The sequence below is a fragment of the Emydura macquarii genome, unplaced genomic scaffold (genome assembly GCF_026122565.2).
Source record: "Emydura macquarii macquarii isolate MOO-44397 ecotype Brisbane River unplaced genomic scaffold, CSIRO-AGI_Emac_v2 contig_554, whole genome shotgun sequence".
Taxonomy (NCBI): domain Eukaryota; kingdom Metazoa; phylum Chordata; order Testudines; family Chelidae; genus Emydura; species Emydura macquarii.
This window is the reverse complement of record NW_027130691.1, coordinates 7,430,676-7,445,278: the sequence shown is the minus strand read 5'-3', so window position 1 is coordinate 7,445,278 and position 14,603 is coordinate 7,430,676. Positions and strand designations below refer to the sequence as shown.

At 36.3% G+C, this 14,603-nt stretch overlaps 1 protein-coding gene across 1 annotated transcript in view; it reads right to left on the bottom strand.

The window, feature by feature from the left end:
• The window catches only part of LOC137147601 (V-type proton ATPase 116 kDa subunit a 2-like), a 49,743-nt gene that overhangs the window by 10,755 nt on the left and 24,385 nt on the right, over positions 1 to 14,603 (bottom strand). Inside the window, exons 21-31 of the mRNA XM_067539935.1 lie at positions 14,493 to 14,571; positions 12,407 to 12,504; positions 11,150 to 11,287; positions 10,527 to 10,627; positions 9,607 to 9,733; positions 8,600 to 8,682; positions 7,182 to 7,275; positions 5,397 to 5,609; positions 4,503 to 4,653; positions 3,421 to 3,560; positions 685 to 842 (exon numbers count right to left, since the gene is read on the bottom strand). Coding sequence (XP_067396036.1) covers positions 685 to 842; positions 3,421 to 3,560; positions 4,503 to 4,653; positions 5,397 to 5,609; positions 7,182 to 7,275; positions 8,600 to 8,682; positions 9,607 to 9,733; positions 10,527 to 10,627; positions 11,150 to 11,287; positions 12,407 to 12,504; positions 14,493 to 14,571 — 1,382 coding nt within the window. The remainder of the gene's footprint in view (positions 1 to 684; positions 843 to 3,420; positions 3,561 to 4,502; positions 4,654 to 5,396; positions 5,610 to 7,181; positions 7,276 to 8,599; positions 8,683 to 9,606; positions 9,734 to 10,526; positions 10,628 to 11,149; positions 11,288 to 12,406; positions 12,505 to 14,492; positions 14,572 to 14,603) is intronic.

The following is a 14,603-nucleotide window of genomic DNA, read 5'->3' as shown; positions in this document are numbered from 1 at the left end:
TGTATGCTTATTGCTTTTAATAAAATTTTATAAAAAGTATACCAAGTCATACTTCTTTCAATAAACAACCTGGCCAGAACCACAGAAAATCCTAGTGAATTAGCTGACCCAAAAGGAGCATGACCAGCTCCCCATTAAATTACTCTTTGGTTCTCACTGCTGTTTTGTTATTGTGGGGTTACTCATAAATGCAGGGCTGCTGTCATTGATAGAGATGCATGTATTTTTAAGAAAATAAGCACTGATGTATTTCTTCTGAAGGGAAGATATCAGTGTCCCAATAGTTACATACATTTTGTAAACAAAGGAAGAGGTGGGATTGGTCAAGAAATATTTTCCAGGAGGGTCAACAGCTTGAATGTAGTATAAAATACTGAAATGATCCAAATGACTAGAATTACTGTTTATACTGCACCATAAATGTGCATAGTGATTTACAGACAAAATAATGTGTCTCTGCCCTCAAATAATTTCTCAAGTGCTATTGTTCAAAGTAAGGGCATTTTACTCCTTTGGGAAGAATCTGGAACCTCTCAATGACAAAATTTTATGAGATGCATATCTGGAGCTGTATGAAGGAGTTAAACTGGTCCATTCAAGAAGACAAAACAGAAGGGAATTAGTGTCTTTTCTAAATGTTGTATATTTGTTTTAACGGTATAGTAAACAAAGTGTACCACTCACCGCCAGGTATTTCGTTCAAACATTGCAGAAATGTTCCATCCAGAACCAAATATATTTAATGACTTTGAAAAACAGTCATTATAGATCAAACCAGTGTATACAGAAAACAGACCCATCAACAAAATTATGTATCTGCCTTCAAAGAATGTTTTCATGATCTGTAAATATTAAAGTACAGCACTGTCAGAGAAAGCTATGTGAACTTTCATTATCTGTACATTTCCAAGAGAAGCACATTAATTACAAATGCCTGTGAAGTTACTATAGATTAAAAATCAACATGAACAATTATTACAGGGTATGAAGAAAAATAAGACAAAACCAGGGAAAAACATAAGACAATCTGGATTGAAGACCCTGTTTAGTAAATTAGTGCCTCTCTCTAAAGATACCCAATTTATCTCTCACCTTTCATAGCTTTATATCAAGTAATAGATTTGCAAGTGTTTTGTTACCATCTCTGCCTAAGATTTTTACAACAAACGTAGTCTGAAAGTCACATTTTTGCTTTAAACTAAACCTATACAGTTGAGGAACCTATATAGACTCACACACAGATTTTGTAAAGACTCACAAAACACAAGCCTAAACCTTCTCTCTATTCTGGAGTCATTACATCACCAAATGCTCGACTAACAGCTTAGTTTATTTCTATGACCTTTTTTTCAGATTGCTAATGTGTTTTTTTTTTTGAGATGGTCATTCATTTAATATCACCCTAATGGGTCTTGCAAGCCATATCAAGTCCATGCCTTACTCTAGACTAAATCTGTCCCTGACAAGTCATGAACTCTCTATACACAAAACCAGAGAGCCAACACTACACATGCAAATTGGCTTGATATTTTTTAGGACAACCCTTTTTTAATTAACTAGGTTTCAAGTTGATAGTCTCCTTTCTAAAACTATCCTGCAACAAGTTTCATATATGAATAATGAAAATTTACAAAAACAATGGAAGAAATTAGGATTTAAAGTTTTCATTCTGCCCTCAAGTCAGCCCATTGTGCGTAGGTGCTCCAGCACACACTGGACAAAAAATAACTCAAGTGAAAGTGACTGCAATTCCACTAAAGTTAATGAACTTCTGCACGTTTAAAACAAAGCAGAATTTGTCCTATAATACAATATTTAAAATTTGACAACATTCTGCTATGGCTGAGTGAGTTAGGGATGCAGCAGCAGTCTTTAATTCACAATTGGCTCAGCTCTTGTCATAACAGCAGCCATCCTGGCTCACACCAATGGTCCATCTAACCCAGTATTCTGTCTTCTGACAGCCGCCAATGCCAGATGCTTCAGAGGGAACAAACAGAACAGACAATCATCAAGTGATCCATCCCGTTGTCCATGCCCAGCTTCTGGCAAATAGAGGCTAGGGACACTCAGAACATAGTATTGCATCCCTGACTATCCCGGCTAATAGCCATTCATGGACCTATCCTCCATGAACTTATCTAGTTCTTTTATGAACTGTGTTATAGTTTTGGCCTTCAGAACATCGATGGCAATGAGTTAGACAGGTTGACTCTGCGTTGTGTGAAGAAGTACTTACTTTTGTTTGTTTGTTTTAAACCTGCTGCCTATTTCATTAGGTGACCAGTAGTTCTTGCTTTATGTGAAGGAGTAAATAATGTTTCTTTACTCACTTTCTCCACACCAGTCAAGATTTTATAGACCTCTATCATATCCCCTCTTAGTCATCTCTTTTCCAAGATGAAAAGTCCCAGTCTTTTTAATCTCTCCTCATATGGAAGTTGTTCCATGCTTCTAATCATTTTGTTGCCCTTCTTTGTACCTTTTCCAATTCTAATATATCTTTTTTGAGATGGGGCAACCAGATCTGCATGCAGTCTCAAGAGGTGGCCTACCACAGATTTATATAGAGGCCTTATGATATTTTCTGTCTTATTACCTATCCCTTTCCTAATGGTTCCTAATTTTGTTAGCTTTTTTGACTGCCACTGCTCACTGAACAGATGTTTTCAGAGAACTATCCACAATAACTCCAATATCTCTTTCTTGAGTGGTAACAGCTAATTTAGACCCATCATTTTGTACATACAGTTGGGATTATGTTTTCCAATGTGCATTAACTATGCATTTATTAACACTGAATTTTATCTGCCATTTTGTTGCCCATCACCCAGTTTTGTGAGATCCCTTTGTAACTCTTTGCAGTCTGCTCTAGACTTAACTATCTTGAGTAATTTTGCATCGTCTTCAACTTTTGCCATCTGTTCATTCTTTTTTCCAGATCATTTATGAATATGTTGAACAGCACTGGTCCCCGTATAGATCCCTGGGGGACACAAATATTTACCCCTCTCCGTTCTGAAACCTGACCATTTATTCCTATCATGTCAATTAAAATGTGTTTATTATATTATTTATTTATATTACCATTTAAAGAGTTATATTTTAAAAGGTATCATATGCCTCTAGAAGAGGATTATCACAACATGCAAGCTAGGAAATCCTGAGACTAATGATCACTACTGCCATCAGTACCACTACAATGCTCAAAAGGAGGTAAACTGTCCTCTTATAGCTAGCTTCTGACCAAGTTTCTTTATCCATCTGGACCAGAGACTGAATAGTAGTCTTATCAGCCACAAATACTATCTTATATGTGTACAAAGAACAGAGTTTTCAGAAGAGCGATAACTATCCTATTGAAATTATCTAAATACTCTTTTGTTTAGGGTTTGGGATTTGGGTGTTTTTTTTTTTTACCTCATCTTGTGATCGCAGTAGTCTAGGGTGGTTTTCATAAAGTACCATCAAGAGAGCAAAGATGAACATTAGAAAACCATGTCCAAAGTCTCCAAACATAACAGCAAATAAGAAGGGGAAGGTAATGATGGTGTAGAGAGCTGAAAAAAGCAGCACAACAGATCTCTGGTTAACAGCAGCCATATTTTCTGTGATGTTACAATTATCTGAATTTTGCCTAAGGAAGTTATACTGAATTAATATAAAGAGGTGGTTACTTTCTCTAATGTAATCCTAAAAATGGTATCATGGAGTTCTATTTTTATCATCTCTCAATCACTCGGTATCAAGTTTGTTGAGTTTATATCTTCAAAGATGCTCTAACTCCCAGACCTATACACTTAACTTGTTTGGTTTTGATTCATGTAGCACCACCACTAATGAGGATTCTGCAACTGGAAATTAGTCAACAATTCTGATTATAATGATGAGTGAGCAAGAAGAGAATCCAGCTCTCTCCTCCATTGCTGTATTGACTCTACACTGCTAACAGGAGCAAAAACTAAAGATTTATTTTTATCTTTAAAGCTAGCAAAGTCTTATCCTCATTGGCATGCCAGAAATGGCTGCGCTTCAGCTGTGGCTGCAGTGACGCATGCACAGACTTTGTACAGTTAGTAAAACACTTTGGAATCCTTCTGGATGACAGGTTCTATATTTATGTAAGATCAATACCATAAATAAGGTTTCTGATTTTCATGATTCTCTTTTCTTTCTAATTCTTCTCTCACAAAAGCAAACAAGTTACCAAGACAATGGGTGGAGATATCACAATTAGCTATAGCCACCATTCTCTGTGATAAGAAAATACATTGGAAATCAGATCCTTCCTAGTGCTTCAGAGCACTATATGCATTCTTGTTAAACTACTGAAAATTAAAAATGGCCAATAACCACAGAATGTGGAAGTCACCATTTTCCCCTTCACTAAGGGCTTGATTCAGCAAGATATGTAAGGACATGCATGCCCTTTTATTGAGGCAGGGAAAAATGAATAAATAATTAATGCAGTGCAAGATTCCATCAACAGTCAGTGGACAAACCTGGATTAACTTCTCTGTAGTTCCCAACTCCATAAGCATCAACAATGTTTTGGAACCCTGAAGTGAATTTATTGGTACGTATCAAAGTTGGAGGTGTTTCTTTTGTTGGTATGGTGTTCATGAAAGAAGAGATTGCAGCTCCACTCTTTCTCTAGTTATAGAATGAAAGGGGACAAAAGATAAATTGTATGAAATCATATTTGACATGTATTTTGCTAACCCAGAAGAAAAATTATTTTGATTTTGATAATCTCCACTGAAACAGATATTGTAAGATACTTATCCTCATAACAGAAACTTACTCTCTTACATTTGAGGTACAACTTTTGAGTAACTTTCAAACCTGCAAAAATCTTAGTGCAAAAATGCACTAAGTCTAACATTTGCCTCTCTTCCTACTAAAAAATATCCACCATGACCATTTTATACTTCAATCTTTTTACAGAAATAGAGCAAATAGTTACAGAATATTAAATTACATAAGTAACAGACATATAAGAAACAAAGTCAAGATTTGCTATTAAAAATTGTCTATTTAATTTACTGTAACTCCAAACTTATTCTGATTACGCTAGTTTCATCATTTTTATGGTAGGACCAAATTAGTCCCTTCTAGTGTGATTTCAGATAGCCCTGTGTGACAACTCATTCTTTGGGCCCAATCCTGCCGTCCACACTCTCAAAAAAACTCCCACTGGCCAACGGGGGTTTTGCTCAATTACAGTGCTGGATAGGGCCCACAAGAACCTTTAATCTTTCTAGGGAGTTACCTATGTCCAGCTCTTTTCCCTCTCAAGAAACATTGTTTTATATCTTTCCTTATCTTTATTGTTGGCTCAAGACATTCAAAATTTGGAATGTGTGCGCGCACAACAACCATATAAAATAACTTACTGATCCTTCCTCAAGTGCTCGACGCACGTTTTGGAGATCGGCTACTGGGCACCAAACCTCAGCAATTAAACATTTATTTGTGACATCAAAACTGCACTGGTTTAGTACATGATAAATGGCTTTCATCTTCTTCACTTGGATAACCCAAGTATAGATGGATTCAGATGCTTTACATAATACTTGTCGTAAGTAATCCTCAGTTTTATGCAGCACCTTTGTCAAAGGAAAAATTAACGGTCATTGCAAATATAGATGAAAGTTTAACTACAGAAGGAACACTGAAACTTTGCCCACTATGGTTCATATTGTTAAATTGCTAGGAGCCCAAAGGCAAACCTATCCTACATAAAGCGGAAGGAACTGCAGCTGCCTTGATTTTAATACAGAGATGCAGACCACAGAGACTATAGGTCTTACCAAAGAATGTGCCATTCTTGATCCAAACAATCCATCACTTGGATCAAGATGAAGCACTGTATGGTGGGATCTTTCATCTGCATGGATCACACTTCTGTGGAAGAGGAGGCTAGTTGCAAGCCACAACAGAATTGCTGCTGAAAGTGGTAGTTATTATTATTATGGCTGCCCCCTTGAACTGCAATAAATTGAACTAACAAGATTAAGATTCTTCCTCTGCAGGTAGATCTGCATGCGTGGGACACTGATGCCCATGTGAAACCCCAATGAAGTTAGCAGCCCACCACACAGGCATAAAGGTATGATCAGATGAAGCAGAATGCATTAATGGAGTCTGTGTTTTATTTCCTCATCCTCCTTGTGCTGAACATTCTAAAAGTGGAGCCCAATTTACAGAAGTTCATGCAAGGCCTTAGGAGAATGTGATTTGTTTCATTTGAAAGCATCAACTCAGTCTTTCACAGTACTATGGAAAGCTATCTATTTTGGGGAAAAAATAAGGAGAGAAGGATGCCTGGAGAAAGGCTACATCACTAGATCTTTTTCCTTTACTCCTTTATTTAACACATTGAAGTAAATATGTCACAATGTAAGAAATTCATAAAAGCAACTCACTACAAAAGAATTAAAAGATAAAGAAAGGTTTTTTTAAAATGTAGGCTTAATTCTTGAAGTATATTTGTCATGTTTATAGTAAGAGTCTAGTATTTAAACAGTATTTAAAGTTTCGACAAAGAACTTTGAATATAAACAATTTGCTGTCAAATATTTATCAACCATCAAAGCACAGTACATTAACTAATTTAATCTCTAACACCCTGTGATAGTATATATGTATTATCATCTCCATTTTGCAGAAAGGGAATTTGATGAAGTGGTTAAGTTTCCTTCCAGAAGACACAGGCAGTGCAAGAGCATAGATAAGAATTTAGGAATCCTTGGCTCCCAATCCTGTGCTCTGACAACTAGCCCATGTGTCTCCTTCTATAACCCTGTTACAATCATTGTCCTTTTTCTGATAAGGTATTTACCCAGGTCAATTTAGGTCAGATGCAGTGTCTAATTTTGAATGTTTTGTCTAGTCTTGTTTTGAATGAGTGTCTAGTTTTGAATGAGGTCTTTTCACACTTGCTCCCGGTCACATCATACTGTCTCATAGTCCTTTGATCTGACTGCTTTACCACATAATTATTATGTATCTAAAAACGTCCAGAACCTTTTACCAACAAATATTTGGCCACTTGAAAAAATAAGTGCACGCCATCAAGTTAGAGATATGTCAATGTAATTAATACTGTAACTATGGGCTAAGTGATTATTTATGCTCCAATTCTTCAATGAAAATGGTACCAGTTACATTTTACTCACAATATGAAGATCCTGAATGCGAACATTTAGTCCTTCAATAACTTCTCTGCGCTCCTCAGTGGTAATGGGATAAGGGTATACATGACAATGATAGCTGAAGGAAAAAAAAATACAGAAGCCTGTATTAAAAGCCGAGCACTTGTAAAAGATCCATAAGTTGTAGATCAGCCATTATGGGTACGAGTCTTATCTCTCCAAGCAAACATGTGAAAAACAATGAGAGGCCATAGGTAGATGGCGAATTGGGTTGCTGTACTCACCACCTTCCCCTTTCACAAATCTTGGCTTGAAATCTACCTTGGGTCACAAGAAGTTTGGTCTCAGTCCATATGTGTGCACTACACCAAATCACCACATAATGTGGTATGTTTGGCAGTCACTGCCCAAAAGAGGGCCAGGACTAGAAAACAACACTGCAGGTAAGGGCTGAGGAATGTTGTGATTTTGGACAATGCTGCACAGAACTTGGGCATGCCATTGTTGTTACTCCCTCCCTCATTCTCAGAATTCACTCCATTCCACTATCCAAATCACCTGAATATTTTTATTAATTTCAGACAAGTCACTCCATCTATTTTACTGATGGTTTTAGAACAGCTCTCTGTATTTTTGGTTTAATCATGGTCTAGTTAGTAGAAGGCTCACCAGACTGGGAGTAAGAAGAGCTAGGTTCTCTTCTGAGCACTGCCCCAGATTTTGTGTGAGCTTGGTCAAATCACTAAACCTCTCAATGCTTCTGTTTCCATTTTACACATAGAGAAACTAAGGTACTTATCCTCCTTTGTAAAGTTCTTTCAGAACTACAAATGAAAAAGCAGTATAAGTATTATTTGTTCCCCCCCTCTACTGTTACCTGGCCTACTTTAAGGCAGAGACACTGAACCAAAGTATTATCACTGATTGGTTTTAAAACTAAAACAAGAATCTGCAAAAATAATCAAAAGACTGTGGCTTACATGAGACAAAAAAAAATAAATAGGACTTATGAAAACACTAAACAGTATACAATTTGACCCATTAAAGGCCTAATTCAACTCCCACTAAAGTCGATAGAAAGACTGGCATTGACCTCAGTGGAAGGTGGATTGGCCCTAAGTCCTTTAGTCAAAATTCAAATAGGAAACAATAGAAATGTTACCATACATCCTGTTGATAGGGTCACTCTTTAGCTGCATACTTAAACTAAATACTTGAGTAGGGATCTTAGATAGAAGGATTTGTGCATTCTCTTTGTACATTACATAATTATAAAGCTAGATTATAAATGGAAAAATAACAAAAGCCAAAATAATGAAAGTTAAATCTTCAGAAATGTCCCATGAAATCAGCATTCCCAAGTAATGAAATAATGACCATAAGCAAAACCTACACAACATTATTCAATATACAGTAAAAATAAAATTAGTTTTATTTCTCACCAGTCACATATCTTCTTAACCTTCTGGCCTATCTGTTCACCCCAAAAGGATATTAAAAACACGAACCATTTTGTGATTTCACCCTAAAACAAACAAATGGATGTTGTTCATTTTAGTCATAATTTATAATTCCACCAAAATCTGATAATAATTGGTTGCTTGTTACTCTTAATGGTCTAAAAGGCAAAAATTTATAAAATTTCTGCAGCAAAATAATTAATTTTGAAAACAGGAGAAATACCATTAGCAGCATACAATTTACATCTTAGAATAGACCAAGAAAGGAAAAGAAAAATGTGTTATTGCCCTTTTTTCTTCTTTATGTTGGATTAAAACACATATTTTGGGAGGGAATAAAAGATAAATTAATTTTTTCCACTCTTTCTTATTCATCTTAGAAATATCTGTAATACAAGAAAAGCCAGCCTTTAAGAACTATAGTGTTACAAATTAGATCCACAACAAAATTTTCAATAGAAAATACAGTGTACAACAGCATGAGGCAGTCTTAACTGGCTTAGAATAATTAAATGTTTAAAGGTTAGAAAAAAATCTTTGCAGATGATCAAACATTCCAGACTCTCTTCCTTTATTACTGCAAGAGCAGATAAAATGACTATATAAATTTACAGTACTGTACATGACTGGTTAATAAATACCTGAGTAGTCGTCAATGCCAGGTAGCTTACTCAAGGTATCGTATCATAAAACCATCACCATTGCACAATGAGACTCTACATACGTCAAGCTGAACTTCGGAAACTGTTGGTTTTTACTCCTGCAGTGATAACAGGATCAGGACCAACAACTGGTTTTTTTGGTTTTTTTTTTTTTTTTTTTTTAAACAGTAGAGTATAAAAGAATTTAACCTCCATCCCAAGGATATTGAGAAGTCATTAACTTTCCCTTTTTACCTACTGCAGAATGACTAATGACCCTTCACCTGAGAATCATCTTACTTAATTGTATGATGAGTAAACACAATGAAATGGTAATTGTTTACTCACTGTATCTGGATCTTCCAGACATTCATTCAGCTCTGCATAAGTAAGGATGGTATATCCTTTGCAGACTCTCCATAACATTTTTTCAAATGCTTCAATTTTTGCTTGGTGAACTAAACCAGATATAAATCTATATAAAAACAGACAAGTTATAATAGTAAACCAAAGTCCATAGAAAAAATCAAAACCTAACATTATATTTTCTATAAAACAAAATGTCATGCTAAACAAACTGGCCAATTTTCTTTTATTTACACTCTAAAGTGTATAATATGGAAACAGTACATTCTACACCGGGAAGGAAAATGTGGAGTATTGGTCTGAGCACACCTCTGTGAACCAGATCTAACAAATTCTCTTTGTAGCCAGGGACAAATTACTCAATTATTCTGCACCTCATAGATTTCCCATTTGTAAAATATAATATTGCCTACTTCACCGAATTGTGCGGAGCATTTGTGTTTGTACGTCACTTTGAAAATAGGTATGTGTTAAGTATTAAACTTTTTATTATCTTTACAACTTTCATGTTGTCATTATTATTTCATTCAAATACTACGTAATTACCTTGGAATAAAGAAGGCAACACACTAGATCATTACATTCTATTACTGTAGGCGTACATTGACCTTAATACAAATGCTTTATCGGTTTAATGAACATTTTTGGTAGTATTCTGGGGCCAGTCCTGCTGCCATTAAGTCAGTGTCAAAATCTGACCTGGTAAATCTAAGACACAGTGGGCCAGATTCTCAGCTAATATAAATTGGCATTGCTCACCTGAGGTCAAATGGAGCTACACCGATTTACACCAGCTGGGGATCTGGCCCAATATTAAGAGTAGTTTTACAGCACTGCATCAGAGCTTGATCTGCGACACTTGACCAATAAGATTTCGGTTCACATATTTTAACATTACCTACCCCAGCTTGGCACCCAGCCTGTGCATACAAGTGTAGTCCACTAAAGGATCATTTTCTAAAGACGGGAATTCTTCATAATTGGCATGTAAACAGGATTCATACTAACAAATAAAAGATACAGATAACTTTCAGGAAGTTCAACATTTTTCAGCTTGATATCATAAAACCGATTAAAAATTCAATGAAAAAAGTTTCCTATATAGGATTTCAGACAAGCAAGGTCTCAGGATCTCAGATGAACTGCTTTTGTCAGCATTCAAAAATATTGCTGCAAAGATTCTAGGACAGCATTGTAACTGCAACTTGTGCATAAAAAAAGGCAAGTTGTTCCTACTAGAAATTGGGTGAAGGTTGCAATAACAGCATTTAAATGACTGGATACTGAGACCACTAATTCTTTAGGGAAGAGACTGCCTTTTCATTGTGTGTGTATACAGAGCCTAACACAATGGGTTCCCGATCCCTGACTGGGATCTATAGGAGCTACACAATACAAATAATAATAAAGGACATTATACTGCATGTTGTTGTAAACACTCTGCCAAATTATATAATTACTACTATGCTTATAAGACAAAATATTACAAGAAAATACAATCTTGCCTACGTAGTATACACAGTACCTCAACAGGTCTTTTGACAAAGGCTTGTGTGACCTGCAACATGTATGTATACTCTGTCAACTCAAGCAGGTTTTTCTTCAGCTTTTCTTTGTTTTTAGTCACCTCCCTCAATTCTGTCTCCAGTTTCTGCAACTGTTCCTAAAAAATGGAAAAAGACCCAGTATCAGTTTACTTCTCCGTTGAAAGTTAGGGATAGTTATTTCTAATTATTTTATGCTTTTTACCAAATATGATCATTTAAAAACAAATCAAGAGCAGCGTCAGACACAGTTAATTCTTCAATCTGGTCACATTAAACAAAATATTTCCTAAAATAAGGAATATTTAATATTTTTTTCTCTTAATAAATATGATCAACTAGCAGTCTCTTTTTACAGCTTATTCTAGAACTGAAATTTTGGCATCCCAATTAATTCTTTTGAAACTAGGAGCAAAGGAAACATTCCAAAAAATTATTTGCTACTGGTTATATATTTTAATTTAAGTAAGAGCAACAAAAATCCTGTAATCTAAATCACCTTTGAAAAATGTCTATTAGTACATTGGCAGAAGACAATGACAAGATACTAAAATCAGAATAACTTCCATCTCTGCTGAAAATTAGTTAAATCCTCAAAGAAGGAAGTTATTTTCCGTTGCAGAATACAAAAAGACACATGTCCTTCATTCCCCTTACTCTTCTCCATCCATAACTTTACTCACAAGTATTCCCACCAAAATCAATGGGACTAACCAAGTGAGTAACATTACACACATGCTTTGTGGTGCCTTTGTCACTTGAGTTACACCAACAGAAAATCTGGCCAGCTCTCTTTTTCTAGCCCAGTATCTCTTTTGTTTTGTTCTCACTTAATATCTATACAAAGTACTGAATGCTTTCAACTCTCAGATTTCTCAATGCAAACTCAGCATGTTTAGGAGCTTACAGGGTCCTTAGTTAAATCCCTACTTAGCTTGCAAGGAAAGATAAGACAATCCTATACCTTAACTAGCTTCTTTCACTAAAAACATCTATATTCACACAATTAGAAATTTTAGAAACTTTACAAGTTTTTTTACAATATTTTTTCCAAGTTATGCCAACCAAACAGAAGCATTAAGGGCAGAACTGTTAGGTTAAAAACAATAAAAGGTCAAATACCAAAAGGGGCTGAGCCTGCAGGTTCTCAGGATTTATTCCAGAACGAAGGAAAGCGAAATTCAGTTGCAAGATCCAATGCTACGCTTTAATTTCTGTAAAATTCTTTAAAGAGTTACCTGGATTTCTAAAACGTGTTTAAGCAGAGGGGCAGCAGGAGCAGCATCTCCTTCAGGAAGAGGAATATCAGCTTTCTTAATTTCTTGCACTAGAAATCCTAGAGGAAGAAGAGAAACAGAACTAGAAAAAGAACTGTATTATGCAACACTTTTCAAAACATATTATCTAGATAACTTATTTAGGGACCCAAACTTGCCTGAACACCTCCCGAAAGCTGCTGAGTAACCTCAGCTCCCACTGAGGGTGCTGAGCATGTTGCAGAATCAGGCTCTAGAGAGCTTATCTTTTTCTGATTCTGATAAAGACTTTTGAGGTACTGAGCACAGAGGGCCGTTAAAAAGGATACAAGGTGGTAGGTGGTTGTTTGGGTTTTTTGTTGTCTTTTTTTTTTTTTTTTTGGGGGGGGGGGGGGGGGGGGGGTGCTGTCATTTAAAATACAAGGGATATTTTTCTTTTAAGTATTTGTGGAATTAAAATATCTTCAGCCATTAAGTCTTTGCAGAAAAAAAGTCAACCCCAAGGACCTTGAGAAACTTTTAACATTTCATAATGTCTCTTCCTATCTTCAAGAGACTCCCTGTCCCTAATCATGCCTTCCGCAAAAACTGATGTCCTGCTCACTGATCAATATGTGCAGTATAGATTCTTCAAAGCAGGGGGCAAGGGAAGCCTTGACAATAAATGCAAGACTTGCAGAGCAATGGAATAGTTGAGACAACTACTAAGGGTATGAAAAGGATCATAAGAGGTTAGCACAAACATTTGCACAAAGAGAATTCATCTAAGATATTTTTCAAGTGACATATGGAAGCAAGTTGAAACTCAATTAAAAAAAAATCTAATTACCACTAATCCACTAATTTAATAGCATGTGAATGTAATTATAGGCACAGAAGGCTTTTTTTCCCCGGAGTGATTGAAAGTTCAACAGCTGAGGGTCACCTGGTGCACTAATATACTTAATTCCTAAGGAATGCATCCTAGAGAGTTCCATTTTCCTAACCAAAATTTTAAACCAAGTTTATATTGAAACTGTTGCAATGATTTATCAGCAATATAGTTTAGTAACTCTTCTACTACCCTAAGCTTTTTATTAAAAATATTTAGTAGGCACTTAAATCATGTTTGACAAAGGTAAACAGACAACACTAGACATTTTATAGCTGGAAAAAATGAGGCACAGAAAGTTTAAGTGACTTGCTCAAGGTAACACAGTGACCCAGTACCAGAATAAGGCCTGGTCAACCCCTAAAAATTAGATCGACCTAGCTATGTCACCCAGGGCAGTGAAAAATTCGCACCCTGAGCACCATATTATGGTTGACCTAACCCCCCGAGTAGATGCAGTTAGGTCACCAGAAGAACTCTTCTGTTGATCCCTCAGAGAGGTAGATAAACTACACCAACAGAAAACCTCTTCTGTCAATATAGGAAGCTTCTGTGCTATGGCACTACAATAGCACAGCTGCAGCACCGTACCTGTGCCATTGTAGCAACTGTTGCACAGACTGAGGCTTGGTCTACACTTACCTCGGCGATTCGGCGGCAGTCGACGGGAGTTACACAAAGACCTTGCGTAACTACTGTCGACTTCTGTGCTTCTCTTCTGTGCGCCGTCTTCACTGCACTGCGCCAACAGGCACCGCGCTCCCATTGACGCAGTGCTATGCCACTCGACAAGGTGGTTTTAGAACATCGACTTCTGGATTGACTGAGCGGGTCTTCACTTACCACTCAGTCGATCCAGATAAGTCGATCTGATAGCGGCGACTTTGCCGCTGTCAGTGTAGACATAGCCTCAGTCTAAGAAACATACATTTGTTTTCACTATCAGTCCAGTGCCCTATTCGCTGAATAATTCTGACTCCCACATTTCTAACCATCATACACTCTACAGGATACATAAAAGAAAGTCTCAGATTTCACAGTACTCAGATTCTGTTGTGATCAGCATACTAAAACACAGAAAAATAAGATCTCCAATGTAGTAGATAATCAGTACTCTGATTATGTAAACTATAATTCAGTAATGATATAGCTTGAGAGGATTCATTAGAGAAAGAAAAATACTAGAACAAAGCTTACCAAGTATCCTTTCCATTTCTTCACACTTCTTCACTTCACCCACAAATTTTCTCTGAAATACACTTACACTGGGGTTGAGCTGAGGGGGAGGAGGAGGAAAAATATTCATTA